This window comes from Pituophis catenifer, unplaced genomic scaffold (genome assembly GCF_029215685.1).
Source record: "Pituophis catenifer annectens isolate HBS135680 unplaced genomic scaffold, rPitCat1.0.hap2 SCAF_1, whole genome shotgun sequence".
NCBI lineage: Eukaryota > Metazoa > Chordata > Lepidosauria > Squamata > Colubridae > Pituophis > Pituophis catenifer.
In genome coordinates, this window is record NW_027256881.1 from 191,194,399 (window position 1) to 191,213,514 (window position 19,116).

The following is a 19,116-nucleotide window of genomic DNA, read 5'->3' on the forward strand; positions in this document are numbered from 1 at the left end:
TAAAAAACACCATTTTTTAATGTAAATGGCAGTCTGGAGCCATCCATGTGTAGAAGTGTGGAAATCTCAAAAAGCTTAAGAGACCATTGGATGGAAAATTTCACTTTTCCCAGGATGATGTCCATGTGGAAACTTTTCCTTAGAAGTTGAACTATTAAAGAACATCTCCCTAACCAGTTTTGATATTCTGTTTGCCTGTTTTTTTGCAGCCCAAAGAACTCTGAATACTAATCATCTACAGAGTTTCTTGAGATATTTCAGACAGCAATGCCTCAGAATCTCATAAAAACAAGATGAAAATAATAGTTTTCAACAGTTTTTAAACTATTGAAAAGTCTCTACTCCCCTTTCTTTTGCAAGTAGGAAAGCATGACAACATTTCTTCACTGCCCACATGGAAAACCAGAAATGAGTAAATACTCTAAAAAGACTTTATTTCACTAAAGTTTTGACCCAGGCATTCCCTAATAATTGCTTTGCAAGTTCCGGTAGTTGAGCCCACTTGCTTCTAGGAGCAGAGCAGGGCTGAAATCCAGCAGGTTCTAACAGGTTCTGGAGAACCGGTAGCAGAAATTTTGTGTGGTTCAGAGAACCGGCAAATACCATCACTGGCTGGTCCCAGAGTGGGGTGGGAATGGAGATTTTGCAGTATCCTTCCCCTACCACGCCCACCAAGCCATGCCCACAGAACCGGTAATTTAAAATTTTGAATTTCACCACTGGAGCTGAGTAGCATTCTTTCTTGCCTGGACCATCCTTCTCAGCCCCTTCTCCCCATCTTTGGCCCTGGCAAAAGCTAGAAGAGGTTTTTCAGCAACCTATTCTTTCTTTAGCCAGAGTTGGAGGATCAGAAGAGGCTGTAGATTCTTCCCAATCTTTGTAGAGCATCTGCAAGGAATCCCATCAATTCTGGCTTTCTTGCTGCAAGAAAGACTCTACAAAATACCATTTAGTCTAAATGTACATTGTATTTATTTTGTAGCATTTAAGTCTGCACTATTTACAACTGATTTTAGGCTGCAGCTCACATTTGGAATTTAAGACAGTAGAGCCAACACCTTTGGAAACCATATATTTGCATATATGGCATGTAAGTTGAGTTATTACAAAGAAAAGGAAATGGCAAGAAAAGAAATGGCTATCTTCACCAAAGAGGTACCCTAGGCCAGTTCTGCAAATGATGAATTCCCCTGCAAAACCTTCCTTTTCTTAGGTACCAGGATGAAGACTGTTTTGGGTCAGGAACATAAGCCATAAAGTTCCACAGTAAGTACTGAAAGTTGAGCAGTTTCATATTTGACCATCAAGACTCTTTCGCGAGAGGTTTGGTGCCATTAAAGGTTCTATTCCTCATCTCTTTCACAGACTCCTTCTTCTTCCTCTGGAAATGCCAAGTCCTTCTGGGTTTTTAGATGCTTAATTCCTGTAAATACAAAGACCAGAGTTAAGATTTAATTTTTGCACTCAAGATGTGCAATCTACCCAGCAGGCTAACAACAATAGGAGCAGCAAAATGGCCAAGGGATTGTAACATATGAAAATGGTGATGTTACCTTTGTACTCCATTACAAAGATAGAATTGAGTCTGATGTCAGAAGGGCATGGATGCTTTTTGTAACCTCTCATATTCTCATTCTTTCTCTCTCTCCCCTCTCTCTCTCCTTCTCTCCCTCCCTTCCCCCTCTTCTTCTCTCTCTTCCCTCTTCCGACGAAAAAATGCTTTTAAAAGTAAAAAAAAAAGCCACTGATGATCGCGCGGCTCTGCTGGGATTGTCAGAGGCTTTTCAAAGCATTTTTTTCTGCAACCTCTTGGCCGAAGAGGTGGTAAAAAAAATGCTTTGAAAAGTCTCTGATGATCCCAGCTGAGTTACCTGATCGTCAGAGAGGCTTTTCAAAGTATTTTTTAAAAAGCCTCTCTGACAATCCCAGCTGAATTGCCTGATCAGCAGAGGCTTTTCAAAGCATTAGAAAAAATGCTTTGAAAAGTTAAAAAAAAAAAAGTTGGCCATGCCCACCCAGTCACATTACCCCCACCACCACCAAGCCCCAGAGTGGGGTGGGAATGGAGATTTTGCAGTATCCTTCCCCTGCCGTGCCCACCAAGCCACGCCCACAGAACCGGTAGTAACAAATTTTACATTTCACCCCGGGTAGAACCATCTGTGCAGAACTCTGAATGTCCATTAGGGGATGCAGAAAAGTCTAACCTAGTGGTGAAATCCAATTTTTTTTACTACTGGTTCTGTGGGCGTGGCTTGGTGGGCATGGCAGGGAAAGGATACTGCAAAATCTCCATTCCCACCCCACTCTGGGGCCAGCCAGAGGTGGTATTTGCCGGTTCTCTGAACGACTCAAAATTTCTGCTACCGGTTTTCCAGAACCTGTCAGAACCTGCTGGATTTCACCCCTGGTCTAACCTTTTGGTGCCATCTCATGGCTACCTGAATTTCTACCATTTAGATATAGTAGTCCTGTGTAAGGTGAATTTAATATTTGAAAATGACTGCTAAATCACCAAGTAATTAAAAATGCTATCAGCCCTCTCTTATTTGTTTCCACCATGCCCTGTACTTCTCTGCTGCAGCTTATTGTGACCCAGAGAATGTTGAGATCTAATGATGTGGCAGGTCTCTGCTCATGCTCTGCTATCCCTTTTGTCTTCTGCTCAGTTTGTAGTCCTCATTGACTCTTGAGCGCAGACTCTGAGCGCAGAATTTTGCTTTTGTTTAGGGATATTTTTCACTTCTTGCCATCTGTCTTCTGGCAAGGCCCCCAATAATATTCTGATTTCCCTGGATCCATCTTTCTTTTCTACTCTGTCACAATTCATTTGCACCCTTAGGTTCATTCCTTCAAAATTATTCTGCCTAGCTTTCTCCCAAAGTCAGAAATACAAGAAAGAATAAATCCATATTTGAGACTTAGTTTGCTTCATATCTAACATTTGCTATGACTCCCTCCTCCCTTTTCCTTGAGGACTTTGATTTCACTGTAGATCATTTAATTAATCCAGTAGTAGATGTTAATGAAGGAGAGCTAGAATGCCTGCCATTGTGCATAAGGAGACATAAATAACACTTTGTACTGCTGATGCATGTTAGATTAAGTCACTCCTCCCCCCCCCAAAGCTTCTTTCCATATTCAGGATAAATTATCTGTGCAAATGAGGCAACTTCCTGCATTTTTGCAGTCAGATTACAATGTCTCCAACAGGGAGCCTGAAAACTTGACATCTGGTTTAGTTCATTCAACCAAAGTAGAAGAAATTGACATTGAATAAGCCTTATTTTTTTTAAATACTTCAACTTTGCTATAGATTCCTCAGGCTTAAAATAATGCATATGTTACCCAAATCAGGAGAGGAAAAGGAGGTTTATACATTCAGGTAATATAAACTCAAGGCCACTCAGAGCAGGGGTGGTAATTACTTACCCTCACTACCGGTTCGCAAATGTGAGCGCATGCACCACCTACCCACAGGCACAGAGTGTTTTGCACATGCGCAGAGGGTAAAAAATGACATTAGGGCAGGTGGGCAGAGCCTCCTGCAGCCGCCACTACCGGTTCCCGCGATCCGGATAGAGCCAGCTGAATTGTACCCACTGACTCAGAGTCATGGCAAATAACTTTGATAAATAAAAATAAATAAAACAAAATAAACTTCACTACCTGTGGATAGATTGATTTCATGGTTACCGATAAGTGCCAAATTTCAACAGACCCATGGAATGATCCCACTTAACAGATACATACCATTCCTTTCAGCGGAGGATGGAGTTCTCTATTTGCATTATATTTCAGGGTGGATCAATTCCCTCCATCAAAATGTATGGGTCAGATAATATCCAGAAGGCATCCAAAGTGAGCATAGAAATCACCCTGAGTTATGACTCCTCTCTCTGTCGATGTACCACAATAATAATTTTTGTCATCAGGGCAAAATAAATTTAATTTCTTTCTTAGATTTAGCGTAGGTTTTTTTTTTTTTTTAACGAAGTGGTCTTCAGCACACAAATGCTGAAGTTTCCTTTTCTTGTTTCGAAAACAGATCTGCAAGAGGATTTATGATATCCAATTCCATGAGGATTGCTGAAGGAACACTCTCTTTTTTCTCCTACACTTTCTTTGCTCAGTGCAATAATTTTTTTTTATTAAAAAAAATTAGCAACACAACATACAACCTAGTTTCCTGCCTAGCTCCGCCTTAAGACCAGCAAACAGTAATCAGTCATATCAAAGGTGCTTTTTCAAAATGCAATTGGATTGTTGCCTTTTGAAAAAGCATCTTTGAGACAACTGTGACCTGGATGACTGAGAATCTTCACAGACATTTTTAGGGTAGTCTTTCCCCCCCATCTATTTTCAGCTACTCAGCTGAAATGAAGGGAGTAAACCAGGGGTGAAATGCTCCAGGTTCGGACCGGATCACCCGATCCAGTAGTGATGGTGGTGGGTGGTTTGGAGAACCAGTAGCAAAAATCCCTGCACCCCCCCTCCCCACCAGCTGAGCTGCGCGATTATTAGAGGCTGTTTGTTTTACTTTTAAAAGCATTTTTCTACAACCTCTTCAACCGAAAAAATGCTTTTAAAAGTAAAAAAAAAAGCTTCTGATGATCGTGCGGCTCAGCTGGGATCATCAGAGGCTTTTAAAAGCATTTTTTCTATAACCTCTTCGGCCAAAGAGGCTGTAGAAAAAAATATGCCTTTAAAAGCCTCTGGCGATCCCAGCTGAGTTGCCTGATTGTCAGAGGCTTCTAAAAGCATTTTTTTCTGCAACCTCTTCGGCTGAAGAGGCCGTAGAAAAAATGCTTTTAAAAGTAAAAATAAAAAAGTTGGCCACGCCCATCCAGTCACATTACCCCCACACACACCAAGCCACGCCCACAGAATTGGTAGTAACAAATTTTAGATTTCACCCCTGGAGTAAACAATATGGGAGACTAAGGGAATATCTGTGTCAGGGTTCCAAGTAACACCCCCAACTAAAGAAGACTCGAGGCTAGCAATTCCTCAAAGATCCATTTTATTAGAGAGGTCATATTGGCACATCTGGGAAAACCCAAATCTGAAAGTTCCCCAGTTTTCCCCACCCAAAAGAAAGTCAAAGACCCATCCCCTGCGCCCACATGTCCATCACAAGATCCAATCAGTCCACTGTCAGAATTGGAGACAGCCCCCAGTCACTCCTATCCAGGTGCAGGCTGAACCTCCTTGACTCTCAGAGAAAAGAATTGTGGCTATATATCTTCACCAACTCTTTGCAAATCCCCCCTCCCGTTTTCCCAGGCACTAAATGTGGCAGCCCTGAAGCTCCAAAGAAAGATGGCCTCCAGGGCTGACAATCTGCACTTAGCCATTTCAGCTGCTCCTGACCTATATGCCCTGGCGGTTAAGTTTAAACCAAATTAAGAAAATCTAGTCTGGACTAACACCCATAATCAACGTCTTTTATGTATTCAGTCTAGCAAGCAGACAACCACATCGTCCCATTAAACGGTTCCCCTGCTTCTCTGCTGTGGCTTCACCCACCATTTTGCCTGTGGAGATTCTGAATCATCCAAACCCAGTCAGACCCACCCAGTCAGAACTAATCCTTCAATCACCCCCACCATCTTGTCAGAACTGATGAAGCTTCTTGGATAAGAAGCAAAACATTTTCTGCTTCTTTCTCAAGGAAAAAAAACACACAGTCCAGTTGCCTTTTGAAAAAAAAACACCTTTGAGACACCCACCATTTTATTCCTGGAAAGCAATATCCTTAGCAAAGGCCAGTCTATTTAAGTCATTCAGTCTAACCATGCAAAGATTGGATTAATTTTCCTTTTCTATGTAAAGAGCTTCCCTAGCTGTCGTTCACAGTGAAAATATATCTACATTTCTACAAACAATGGAAAAACATGACTTGGTCTTTGACCCTGTTTAATAAAATCTCCTTTGATAAACTACTTCAGGGATTAATCTGACTATATTCAATGTTGCCCTGAAATAGTTTAGGCAGTTTGGGGTCACAAGAGACTTTGAATGGATTCTTTAGCTGGTTTCTTCCCCCCCACCTACTTTTCTGATTTATTGCGTAAAATTATCCTCTTTGTCTCTGAGTGGGACACCTATGCTCTTCAACAGAGTGCTGAGTAGAGGGATCTTTCAGATGGAGACTCCTCAGAACGCCCCGTGGTCTCAAGCTAATTGGTGGGAATAGTCCTCTTGCAGTAAATTTAGGAAAGATAAAGTCTCCTTCAAGTTGAGTTTGACTTCTCGCTGCTTAAAGCAGGAGTCCCCAACCCCTGGTCCATGGACCGGTACCAGGCCACATGGCATGCCAGAAACCGGGCTGCACAAACAAGCGAAGCCCTATCCACGGGGTGCAGGCAGCACACAAAACCACACCCCCTCTTGTCCACGGAAAAACCTCTCCCCATGAAACCAGTCCCTGGTGCCCAAAAGGTTGGGGGCCACAGGCTTAAAGGACAAGTTTTAATGCAGAAGTAGTTTGCCATTCCCTTCTTCAGCATGTTTTCTCAATTTCCTAGTTTGTATTTCTTGGTGGTCTTTTTTTTTATTATTTTTAAATACACACCAGGTCCAATTCCTTAGCTTTTTAAGCTCAGCCAAGACCTCCTACAGGCAGCCACAGCTCCATAAACAAGCAGGGATGCTTAGAGAACCTGTTTCTGCCAGAATGAATGTTAATATATTTGAAGAGAACTCAGCCAAGGAGAAATGTGCTATTAATTCAAACTTTTAGGTTGTGATGGTGAGGTAGAATTGGGAATGCAGGTAAGAAAACAAGACTGAAATAGTTTTAGAATAGAAATAATTTCTATTCGGGATATAATTTAATTTGCAATTAAATCAACTGAAATTCTGATCTTGCAAGACAAAACAAAATATCTTGCATTTTGGAACTTGAAACCCTAAGAAATGTGTCCTTTGGGGAAGAAATAGGTTCCTTTCCCCTTTAATTGCCCACAATGAGAATCTTATTTTTTTTTAAAAAAAAGTCTTCCTGCTATTATCATGTTTCTTCAAAAATACGACCTGGTCTTATTTTCTTTTGACCCCCGAAAAAATGGCTAGGCCTTCTTTTCAAGGGGTGTCTTAATTTCCCCCCTCACACACCTGGCTTGGCCACTGGGCTGTTTCTTTTGCAGTCAAAGAGAGTGACCCATTCGGCCAATGCGCCTCACCTGGCCACTGGGCCACTTCTTCCACGGCCAAAAAGAGCAAGCGACGTGATCCATGTGCCTGGCCTGGCCACTGGGCCGCTTCTTTCACGGTCAAAAAAAGGCAAACAACACGACCCACACGCCTCGCCTGGCCACCAGGTTGCTTCTTTCGCAGCTGAAAAGAGCAACCTGCTCGCCCAATGCGCCTTGCTTGGCCACCAGGTTGCTTCGTGGCTGAAAAGAACGAGCAACGTCACCCATGCGCCTCGTGCACCCTTGCCTACCTGTAACGGTCACTCCAGCTACCAGTAGCTGTCCACCCAAAAAAGCCTGCCATCATCCACTCCGGCAAGCTTGACCGCGCATGCACTTAACTGGGATGCTGGACTGGAGTGATGGAAAAAGAGGGGGGAAATGCACATTTATGGAAGATAAACTTTTTTTGATCTATATTCATTTTAAATATAGGTCTGGGACTTTGTCACCTTTGTCTTGAACAAAATATGGGAACACCCAGTGCTTGGACTAATTCCCATGTAAGCCAGTGGAAGCAAAGTTAGGAAATATGCCTCAATGGGAAGAATCTGTCATAAAGGGTGGATAGTACAAGCAGTGATTTTTTAACTCTCTTGTTCTGTAAATTGCAGTACTAAGAATTTAGAAAAATGTACTTCAGGACCAGAATTAATTCAGATGTTCCTTTCTATAATGCATCTGAGGCCTTAAGGCTATTAGCCTACTAACAAACTATTAAGAGCTTTTAAACCTGCTTTAGTCAGAGCTACTTTATTTTAATCACTTTGTCTCTGTATAGCCATTATTAAAATCAGCTGTTAGCTAACACCTGCCTTGATATTTATAGGGAAAAAGCTAAAGAGGTTGACCACACACAGCAATAGCACTTAGATTTATATGCTGCTTCGTAGTGCTTTACATCCCTCTCTAAGTAGTTTACAGAGTCAGCATATTGCCCCCAACAATCTGGCTCCTCATTTTACCGATCTCAGAAGAATGGAAGGCTGAGTCAACCTTGAGCCTGGTGAGACTCGAACTACTGACAGCTGGCAGTCAGCAGAAGTAGCCTGCAGTACTGCATTCTAACCACTGTGCCACCAACGGCTCTAGTTCAGTTATAGGAAACTAGCTGACCGATTGTGGATTTGTAACCGGGCTAAAGAATTTTGCAAGTGGGCCCATTTTTGGAATAAGGAAAAGTAAAATGGCATTTTGCTTAAGCTGTGATGAAAAATGTCCATGCAAAGATCTGGAGGTAAAAGTTCATAATTAGTATATTTAAAAAAATACACAGAGGAGGAGAATTTAGCTAATTAAGGGCACCTTCCCATGCTTACTATGGAGTGTTAGCTTAAACTGTGCATGTCTTCAATAAATCAGGGACAAGGGATGAAACACCGGGAAATGTTGATGTGTATTTGCGGTTCTACGGTAGAAAAGCATCTTGTTGCATATCAGCAAACACCCTGGATTTGGACTATGGATCCAAGGATCCCTCTTTACTTGTGCACAGAAATAAAGTGTTGAACCCAATTTTCTCTCTCTCCACGTGATTATTGGCTCAGATTGTACTGAGTAAATTGAACCCAACAGCTTTACAGAAAAACATTGTAAGGATGTAGGTGTGATTATTAGGAAAATAATATATTCTGTGCGATCTTCTGATCAAGAGATATAGAGCGGGAGTTTTGATGTTAAAACTGCACGAGCAGAACAACTAACCTCACATCAAAGTCTTTCACCACTTTATTTGTCAACTTAAAAAGCCCAGACTGCCCAAATTGCTGCTAATACAGTTCTACAGTGGAATTATTGTACCTCAATTATTGTACCTGTCATTTGTACCTCAATAACTGTCTGGTTTGGCCCAGCAACCAAACAGGACAGGTACAGACTTCAACAGATAGTTAGGACTGCAGGAAAAAAAAATGAAGCCAGCCTGCCTTCCATTGAGGATCTGTGTACTGCATGAAGAAAGAGGGCTGAGAAAATCTCTACAGACCTCTCACATCCTGGAGATAATCTATTTCAACTTCTCCCCTAAGGACACCACTGTAGAGCATCACATGCCCCAAAACCAGACATAAAGATAATTCCCCCCAGCACCTCGCCATCACTCTGCTGAAAACTTAATTCCCACAGCGCTTTCTCATTTCTCATTTTTTCTCTCATCTTCTCATCTTTCCTATTATCTTCCCCTATTGGTTTCTTATGATTTATCCATTTTTGTTTGTAACTTATGATTAATGATTGTAACTATGATTTCTGGCCTATGACTTATTATTTGCTGTTTATATGTGAGTTTATGCACCGGAGATATGTATGTCTGATCACACCTGGTCAATAAAGAATCCCATTCCATTCCATTCTGATTTCCAACATGGCTCACATATAGCAGTGCATTGTGTCCTGAAGTACACAAAATGCTAAGTCATCATGAGATCAGTTTGGGTGCACCAAATCAAACACAATGGTTTATGGCTGGAACGCATCGTCTAGTTCAGGGGTGTCAAACTCGATTTCTTTTAGGGCCGCATCAGAGTTGTGTTTGACCTTGGGGGGCCAGGTGGGCGTGGCCAGCTTGAAATCACTCATATCATGGGAGCACCTGTGGTGTCCGAGTGCTTTGCCAGCAAAAATGTGTGGCCCCACCATGCTCCATTTTCGCTGACAGGGGGTTGCAGGAGAGCAGACACGGCTCTCCCGAGCTCTGTTTTGGCTGTCAGAGGCACTGTGGGCCAGTCCTTCACTCTTTCTAGGGCGGCCCTGCAAGCCAGATCTAAGAATCCCATGGGCCGGATCCATCCTTGAGTTTGACACCCCTGATCTAGTTGATGGCTTAGCATTATTACAGGTAGTCGCACATTTATACCAATGTGTTAAACTAAGTGAATGCATGATGGGATCTTTTGGTTAAACGTTGTACAGGTAATCCTCAATTTACAACCATAATTGACCCCAAAATTTCCATTGCTAAGCAAGACAATTGTTAAGTGAGTTTTGCCCCATTTTATGATCTTTCTTGTCACAGTTGTTAAGTAAATCGCTGCAGTTGTTCAGTTAGTAACATGGTTGTTAAGTGAATCTGGCTTCCCCATTGACTTTGCTTGTCAGAAGGTCGCAAAAGATGATCGCATGATCCCAGGATACTGCAAGCATCATAAATATTTGCCAGTTGCCAAGCGTCCAAATTTTGATCATGTGACCGTGGGGGATGCTGCAACGGTCTTACGGATAACCAAAAAGGTCATACGTCACTTTTGTTCAGTGTACTTCAAAGAGTCACTAAATGAATGGGTTGTAAGTCAAACACTACTGGTATATGAAGAAGCAATTTATCTCATGCAGAGATTCCCTGCACGTCCTACCAATAGTGATGGCCTGTCCCCAGTAAGGAGTGGTTCTTGGAGATGTAAAGGCTGCTTTAAGCCAGTTGGCATGTTGCTTATGGAGACTGCAGAATGTGAGGTTTGTATCAGTGATGAAATCTGAACTGGTTGACTACCAGTTCGCTGCATGCACCAAATGCGAGGTACACGTGCGCAGTGCATGCCAAAAGGAGGCATGGGGTAAGTAGAACAGCGCGGGGGGGGGGGGGGTGATCAGCTGTGGCACGCAATCTTTTTTTTTACTTTTAAAAGCACTTTTACAACCTTTTCGGCTGAATAGGTTGTAAAAAAATGCTTTTAAATCTAAAAAAAGGCTCTGACGATCACGCAGCTCAGCTGGGATCATCAGAGCCTCTTTTTTTTTACCTTTTAAAAGCATTTTTTAAAAGAAGCGGCAAACGGGCAACAGGGCGATTGGGTGGGCATGGGCGGGGGGGGGGCAGGGATCTTTGCTACCGGTTCTCTGAACCACCTGCCGACGCTACCGGATCGACTGATCCAGTCCGAACCAGGAGCATTTCACCCCTGGTTTGAATCCAATGCAAGTCCATTCAAACCTATCACTCTCCAGAGTTAGATGTACAATATTTGTCACAAGCTCATAACTAAACACAGTGCAGTCGTGGAATTAAAAACATCCTTTGGTGTCTCATGGTCTGTTCAGTTGAAGCACCACTTATCCTGGGGCATTTGAGAACTTTGAGGAGGCACCAAAAGAATCCTGCCAATGATCCTTGGTTGTCCTATCTTGGGGTAAGCAAGAAATAGGCTTTTTATCTGAAGGACTGTCAATCTTCTATAGTTTTTGCCCATCCAGCATAGTCAGCATGTTCTGAGTCCCATTGATTCAGCCGCGCTCACCTGATGGGACTCAGGAAGTGACCTTGTCTGTCCTAGCGTTTCCCCAGAGATCTATTTGGCCCTCAACCTGACTTCATTTAAACAAGCCCTGAAAAAGTGGCTTGTTTTACCAGACGTTGGGCTTGAATGGGTTCTTTAGGGAATTATTTGTTATTGGACTCTGCTGTTTATCACATGTTCCTTTTGGGATTATTGTATTTTATATTGCACACTATTCGGGTTGCAATGAAGTTGGGTAGCCTATCAATCAAGTACACACATACATACATTGGGGGAGGGGCTGCTGACCCCTTCCTTATTGTAGAGGCCATCCCTTCAAATAGCTTATTTCCCTTTGCTCGTCAGCTGCAGGTATCCAGAGATCATTGAGGTCACATTTGACTCATCCAAAAGCAGGCCTGCTTGTGGCTGCCCACACGAGTGAAGCTAATTCCTCTTTATTCTCAAGTGAATCTCTAGATTCAGTCTGAAAAATCACTGTTCTTGCTATGAACAATGAGAATTTAGCCCTCTGTGGCTTTTGGGGGGAGGGGGGGTTCATGTGCAGGACTCCAAGTGCAGGAAGCTCTCTGGAGCACTAGAGGGTGCTTTGTCCCTAAAGAGCAAGCCATTTTTCAATTAAACATAAGGAATCCATCTTTACAGTGGCCAAGAGGATAGCCATAGAACGTCATTGCTTTGACGTGTTCCTGCCCAAAAGTCTCTATTTAACCAAGCATTCCAGACAGAAACTAGAACTCATATAGCAAGCACATGTGTATATATGTATAAATGCTTTAGTGTCTGTGTCTACTTTCTACCCCTTATACATAGTCCCTCAAATCATGAGACGTTCTGTTTATACCGTCCTATAAACAGAAGCAATTTTAGTCTGTGGTATGTAGTCATGTTTGGGGAAATTTCTGGTGACTCTACTGTTTATTTCTTATTCCCTGTTCGAAGATCATTTCTTTCTCTTGGCATGATTGATTTTATAAGGAACCCATCCAATACACCCGTCTTTGGTTTCATTGTCTCAAACACTTGTTTCACATCTTGTTTTACTTTATCAACTGCAATATGCATTCCAGCATAATCAACTGGATCCAAAGATTTCATCCCAGTTTTGGAAAGCTTTAGTCCATTTGTGGACAGGAAACTTTAGTTGCTGTCCAAACTATCAGCTGTGCTATCTCCACAATAGCCTCAGAATTGGCTTTGATTCATTTATAGGTGATTTATGTCCTTTCTGCTTTGCTGTATGACGTCTCTCTCACACACATAGAGAGAAACTCACATCTGCCTAAACTGAGCTATAGTGAAGATTTTTCGTAATAAAAGAATTCTTAAAGGATTAATCCAGAGCCCTTTAATCAGGCAGGAGGACAAACTTCACCTTTTCACCTTTTCACTATTTTCAGTGACTTCTAGAGTCAGCTTTGCTTTTTTCAGTATTATAACAAGAGCTACCCGTGTTTTCCCCAAAATAACCCCGGGTCTTATATTAATTTTTGCTCCAAAAGACGCATTATGGCTAATTTTCCGGGTAGGTTTTATTTTGGGGGAAATAAGTATTTTTTCGGCCGAAGAGGTTGTAGAAAAAAAATGCCTTTAAAAAGCCTCTGGCGATCCCAGCTGAGTTGCCTGATCGTCAGAGGCTTTTAAAAGCATTTTTTTCTGCAACCTCTTAAGGCTGTAGAAAAAATGCTTTTAAAAGTAAAAAAAAAAAAGTGGCCACGCCCAATCAGTCACATTACCCACCACCACCAAGCCATGCCCACAGAATCGGTAGTAACAAATTTTAGATTTCACCCCTGATCTAAATGCACAGAAAATATGAAGAAGGGGATTTTTTAAAAAAAGTTTAGCATAGCAAACCATCAAAGCAATAGTTAAATAGAAGCAAGCACATTTTTGTAGCCTAATTTCACAACTTTTTACACCTTTGAAAAATCATCCCCTTGGCCAATTTTTCGGTAAGTATCAGCAGTTATATATGGGAACTTAAAACGGGTATCTTATCATAACGGAACATGTCCTTGTGGAAATATGAGGAAATAATAATAATGGGGAATTTTAAAATATTTTCTCCTACTATGTTATCTAGGTATAGAATATACTATTTTTTTCACTTACTCTACTTCTGAGAAGACATCTTAGAATATTCTTGGCTTCTGTTGGATAAAGTTGCGTGACTTTGCTCACAGTTGGACACCAGCTGGGTAGGTCTTAAGGAAGGTACATTGGTACCTGGGTTGCTCCCAAGTTAGTAGACAGGTCTTCAAGGTTGCACATTTCTTCCACCTGTATTCTGGACCTGTACCCACACCCCATTGGTTGATTAAGGCCTTCCAGGAGATAGTTGGGTTCAAGTGAGGAGTAAACCCTCACTGAGAAGCAGAGTGCTACCTGCCTTGAAGGAGATGATGGTATGCCTCCTTCACAAGAGGCCATCTTTGGATCTCACCAACTTTCCTCCAGTCTCCAAGCATCCCTTGCTTTTCCTGAAAATGTCTTGAGTAGGATAATGCTGCAACCCAGTACATTGAATGTGGGCATGTGGGAAAATGTTGCCATTGAGACACCAAGAGTTTCTGTCATGGTTTTTAGAGTGTTTATAGTCTTATGTTCTTCTGTGACCTGTCCTGTATTTTGGTACATAAAATCGATGACTATAAAGGTAGTCTTTGGTTAATAACTGTCCTGTTTAGTGACTGTTTGAACTTTTGATGGCACTGAAAAAGTCATTTTTCAACTAGACCTTGAACTTACAACTGCCACAGAATCACTTACAACTGTCTCAGGATTGCAATTCAAGCAATCACAGCATCCCTTGGTCACAAGGTCACCACTTGTGATCTTCATAGCTGCCAGCTGCTGACAAGCAAAGTCAACAGAGAAGGCAGCAGGAGATTGGAAATGGCGATCACATGACATTGCACTGAACAACTGCAGGTGATTCGTTTAATATGATATCAGAAACCTGGTGCAGTCATGTGATATTTCACTTAATGACTGTCGCTTAGCGATGGAGTTGCCAGTCCAGTTGTGGTTGTTAAATCAAGACTACTTGAATGTGTCTTTTAAATTAATAAATCTATTTTTATTCTACTTCTTGTCTAACAAATTTGTTTATTAGGTTCTTATTCTGCCTTTCATTCAAGAGTTCGAAAGAACATTTATAACACTCCCTTCTCCAATGTTTCCCCATAGCAACAATACTATGAAGTAGATAATAGAAAATATAGCCAGGGATTTGTTTTCTCTTTTCTTTAGTGGGTTATGGGAATTAGGGCAAAATTGGTTATGTATTCTGGGATTCCAAATCCTTCTGGGTTTGGAATTAATAGAAATAATACATATTGGGTTTGACATACATATAATACTTATTATGTTACATATGGGCATCTGATTGGATTATATCTAAGGAGAGTCTATAATCTTGTAAGGTGTTCTTACCAGATATATTTTTATATTTTTCTCCAACAATCCATACCAGATAATGCAGTGGTGGGATTCAGCTGGTTCTGTCCGGATCACGCAAACCGGTAGCGGCAACTACAGGAAGCTCCACCCACCTGCCCTGACTTAATGCGCAACTACTGCGCTTGCACAGAAGGCTGTGCGCATGCACAAAGGTGGCCCGTGTGAGCCCTCACATTTGTGAACTGGTAGGGAAGGTAAGTGAATCCCACCTCTGACATAATGCCAAATCACACACATACATACATGTATAAACAGAGGGCGGGAAGCAGCCTGAATGTTGAGAAATGATTAGAGGTGTCTCACATTATGAAAAAGAAGAGTTCTTTTTTTGATTTTTTCTTTGATGTCTAATTTTCATGCGCTCCTTGATAAGAGAAGACTTTCTGCCCAAGAACTGAAACTAGTCACAAGAATCAATGAAGAGCAGAGTTCTATCGTGTTTGCCCCTTATGACAAATTAAAATTGTTTCCTGTACTAAATTCAGTGAGCATGCCTAGATGATCAATGTATGCCTTTAGAACATTCCCCCGCCCCAGCTTTGCATCATTATATCAATACTGTACAACATGTATAGGAGGCTGAAAGGAAGATTGTATGTTTGTATCGAGAGAGGTTAATTATTTGGCCAGGACATGGGAAAAATCTGCTAAAAACAGAAAGCCAGTCAGATATCCCTGCTAACCTCATTTTGGAAAGAGACAATCAGCACCATCAGGAAGAGCCAAAATGTAGAGGCCTTTTGAACAATGAAGGTGTCTCCCAACATCCATTAAGCATAGAAATACAATCTGCTCAAATATCCTGCCCTGAATAGCTCCGTAGGCTGCTGTCCACCTCATTCTGCGATCAATAGCACTCACACATTGATTTTTCCAGGGGCTGTATTCCAGTAAAATGCACGTGTGCATAAAAGAGTAAGCCATTTCCCACTTAAAGGTTATTTGCTGATACCGTGCAAAAAATGCATAGGAAACCAAAATACATCAAAAGGACTCGAGAGAAGGAGAGAAAAAATGAACTTGTGAGATACTTTGGCATGTTATTCATGCCTTATTACAATTTCCAATACAGGAAAGAACGATCTATAATTTTGGACAACTCATATCCATTAGGCAATCAATCAATCAATCAATCAATCAGCCATAGATAATTAAACAAAAAAAACCCCATTCCTATGCCTTATATCTGTGATGGCGAACCTATGGCATGCGTGCCACAGCGGGCACACGAGCTGAGCTCCGGTGCACGCAGTTTCAGGCCTTCTGGGCCCACCAGAAATCAGGAAACACACTGTTTCTGGCCTCCAGAGGGTCTCTGGTAGGACCAGAAGGCCTGTTTTTTGCTCCAGAGTCTTTTTAGGAGCCTGGGGAGGGTGAAAACGGCTTTCCTCACCCCCTGGAGGCCCTCTGGAGGCCAGAAATGGCCTGTTTCCTGACTTCCCGTTCCACCAGAAGTCCGGTGGCCCACCGTGCCATCACGTGCCAAAAGTGGGGGGAGCATGGGAGGGTCATGTGCGCATGTGCAGGGGGCAGGGCAGAATTATGGGTGTGGGCACGCATGCGCGCGACCCCCCCCCCCATGCTCTCCCCGCTTTTGGCACTCGATGGCAAAAAGGTTAGCCATCACTGCCTTATATAGAGAGACTAGCTATGTTGTTTCAACAATTGTTCAACAGATTGAAGGATATGCTAAGTTTCTTACAATAGCTTCATAGGCCAGACAATATGGCACCATTTGTTCTTTCTGCTTAAAACCTTTTTTTTTATTACTATGAATGAGATAAGAGTGTGTGTACAGTATGCCACCGCTGATTTAATATTTTGTATTAAGTTCAACTCAATATTACAGAATTTAGAATAACAGAGTTGGAAGGGACCTTGGAGATCTCCCAGTTCACCAACTAGCTCAACTAGCTGATCAGGTAAAACTCAGATCTCTTGTATCAAACAATTCCATCTAATAGGATTCAGGAAGAATAATTTCCCAACTCCACCCTGAATCAGATGCCCTGACTCTGTTAGGCTTTTATAAGGCAATGAAGACCTGGTTCTCCCCCCCACCCCCACCCCATGCAATAGGCCAGGATGATTGCAGAGCCCATCTTTGGTGATGTATGGTTTCTATAACATCCTGGATGGGATCTGTGGTTTTAATTAAAAAAAAAAATTATGATTGTTGTTAATGGATTGTTAGCCACCCAGAGTTGCATGGCAAGTGATCAGTCCTATAAACTGAATAAATAAATAAAGAGATAAGATCATTGCTTGGAAATGAATGAGGGAGGAGCCCATCCTTCACCTGTACAGTACCAGGGAAAGGATTATGACCTGGGTTTGAGGTCGCAGCCTTTCTGAATTCCCAACCTTTCAATCCCAAAGGTGCTTTTTTCTCCTTGAAAACATTTTGCTTCTCATCCAAGAAGCTTCTTTAGTTCTGGCTGAATGGTGGGGAATGGAAGGATTTATATTCCTTAGCAGTCATCGGGTCGTTAGAACTCTGAAGGTTGGTTGCTGGCTCCTTGAGAGTAGTTGAGGTCTGTTGCATATTTATCTGTACTCTCAGGGTCTCCTGAATCAGAGTACAAATAGGTGTGGAACCTTCCTGGGACTGCTGAAAAGACAGTGTTGTAGACAGGGGATAGGTGGTGTCATATCCCTCCCCCTCTGTTGAGAGAGGACTGTTCCATTCTAATACAGATGGCCTCTTTGACCCATCTTTTAAAACAGTGGAGACCAGCTGAGACTATAGATAAACCCCCAAGTGGCCCCAACGAGGCCATTAAGGAACATAAATATGAATCGTTCCATTCCCCACCATTCAGCCGGAACTAAAGAAGCTTCTTGGATGAGAAATGGAATGTTTAAAAGGAGAAAAAAAACCCAAGAAAGCCAAGTTGCATTTTGAAAAGCACCTTTGGGGCAAACATGACCTGGATGATTGAGAATCTCCATAGACTTCCTTTCAATCCATCTTCAAAGAACATCATCACAGACAGAGGCCTCTTTTCCCTTCATGTGATCATTAAAGTACTCCAGGAATGACAGAGAGAGAGATGGTGACATCCACACCCAAGAGGTGTTTGCATAAGAAGAAACAGTACCTGAACAGTACCTTTCATGGCAGGCGCAGTGTAGACACTCTGCTTCCTCTGTTTAGGGGAGACGTTCTGTGACTGTCATAAAAAGAATGACCTTTTAGTGCAATCAAGGGCTGAAGAAGGCATCACAATGCTAGACTACAGGGAGGGAGCTTCTATAGGCTCTTTTCTCAACGGAGGTCCATACTGAGTGTAATAGTATAAGAGAAAGACCTTGAGCGGTAGATCAAATAATTGCTGCCTAAGGAATGATCAGATAAAAGCAGGGGTGGGCTGCTGGGGGTTCGCAGGGGTTCGGAAGAACCTCTAGCTAAGATTCTGTGCAGTTCGGAGAATCCCCAAATCCCACTCCTGGCTGGCCCCACCCATCCACCCCTCCCCATCCACCCCTCCCCACACGGCCCATTTTGGATGCAAGTAAGTGCAGGGCGCACGCGGAGACTTGAGGAGGGCGAAAAACAGGCCTCCTGGAATATTGGGAAGGTCAGAAATGGGCCCATTTCTGGCCTCCAGAGGGCTTCCGGAGCCTGGGGAAACCATTTACACCTTCCCAGAGGCTCCAGAAAGGCCTCTGGAGCCCGGGGAGGGCAAAAACGCCCTCCACGGGTGCCATGGTGCAGGAGACCATCTAGGCCATGCCCACCATGGCCAGGCAGAGAACCCCTTGCTAAAAATTTTGAAGCCCACCCCTGGATAAAAGAGAACACAACCCAAAGCTTTATAATGGGTGGAAAAAGAAGCTCATGAGGGACCTTCCGTAGCTTCTCAGCCTGTGAAGGAGATGGCATTTTTAGACTTGTTAGCCTTCCCAGGCAGATCGTAAGAGGAAACATCTCCAAATGATCTAATTCTGCTTTATTGTAAGACTATATTAACCAAATCTTGAAAGTCTGAAAGCTTGCAAATGTTCTGCCACCTCCTTATGCAGCCATTATGCATTCCACCCATTATGTAGCAGTGGGCTATGCTCTCTTACCATTCTTCTGCATTTCTTTTGCCTCTTCTCTGAAGGTCTTTCTCCTATATCATTACACTGAGGAGGCCTCTTTGTTTTGGCTTTGAAGCATCTTCTTGATCTGGTCTGCTGCAGTAGTTGCACTGCAATCTTTTCTGCCTTGTAGC

At 42.5% G+C, this 19,116-nt stretch overlaps 1 protein-coding gene across 1 annotated transcript in view; it reads right to left on the bottom strand.

The window, feature by feature from the left end:
* Positions 1-1,343: 1,343 nt before the first annotated feature.
* The window catches only part of PPP1R1C (protein phosphatase 1 regulatory inhibitor subunit 1C), a 49,285-nt gene continuing 31,512 nt past the window's right edge, over positions 1,344-19,116 (bottom strand). The window contains exons 4-5 of the mRNA XM_070956868.1: positions 18,009-18,069; positions 1,344-1,423 (exon numbers count right to left, since the gene is read on the bottom strand). Of these exons, the coding sequence (XP_070812969.1) occupies positions 1,344-1,423; positions 18,009-18,069 (141 nt within the window). The remainder of the gene's footprint in view (positions 1,424-18,008; positions 18,070-19,116) is intronic.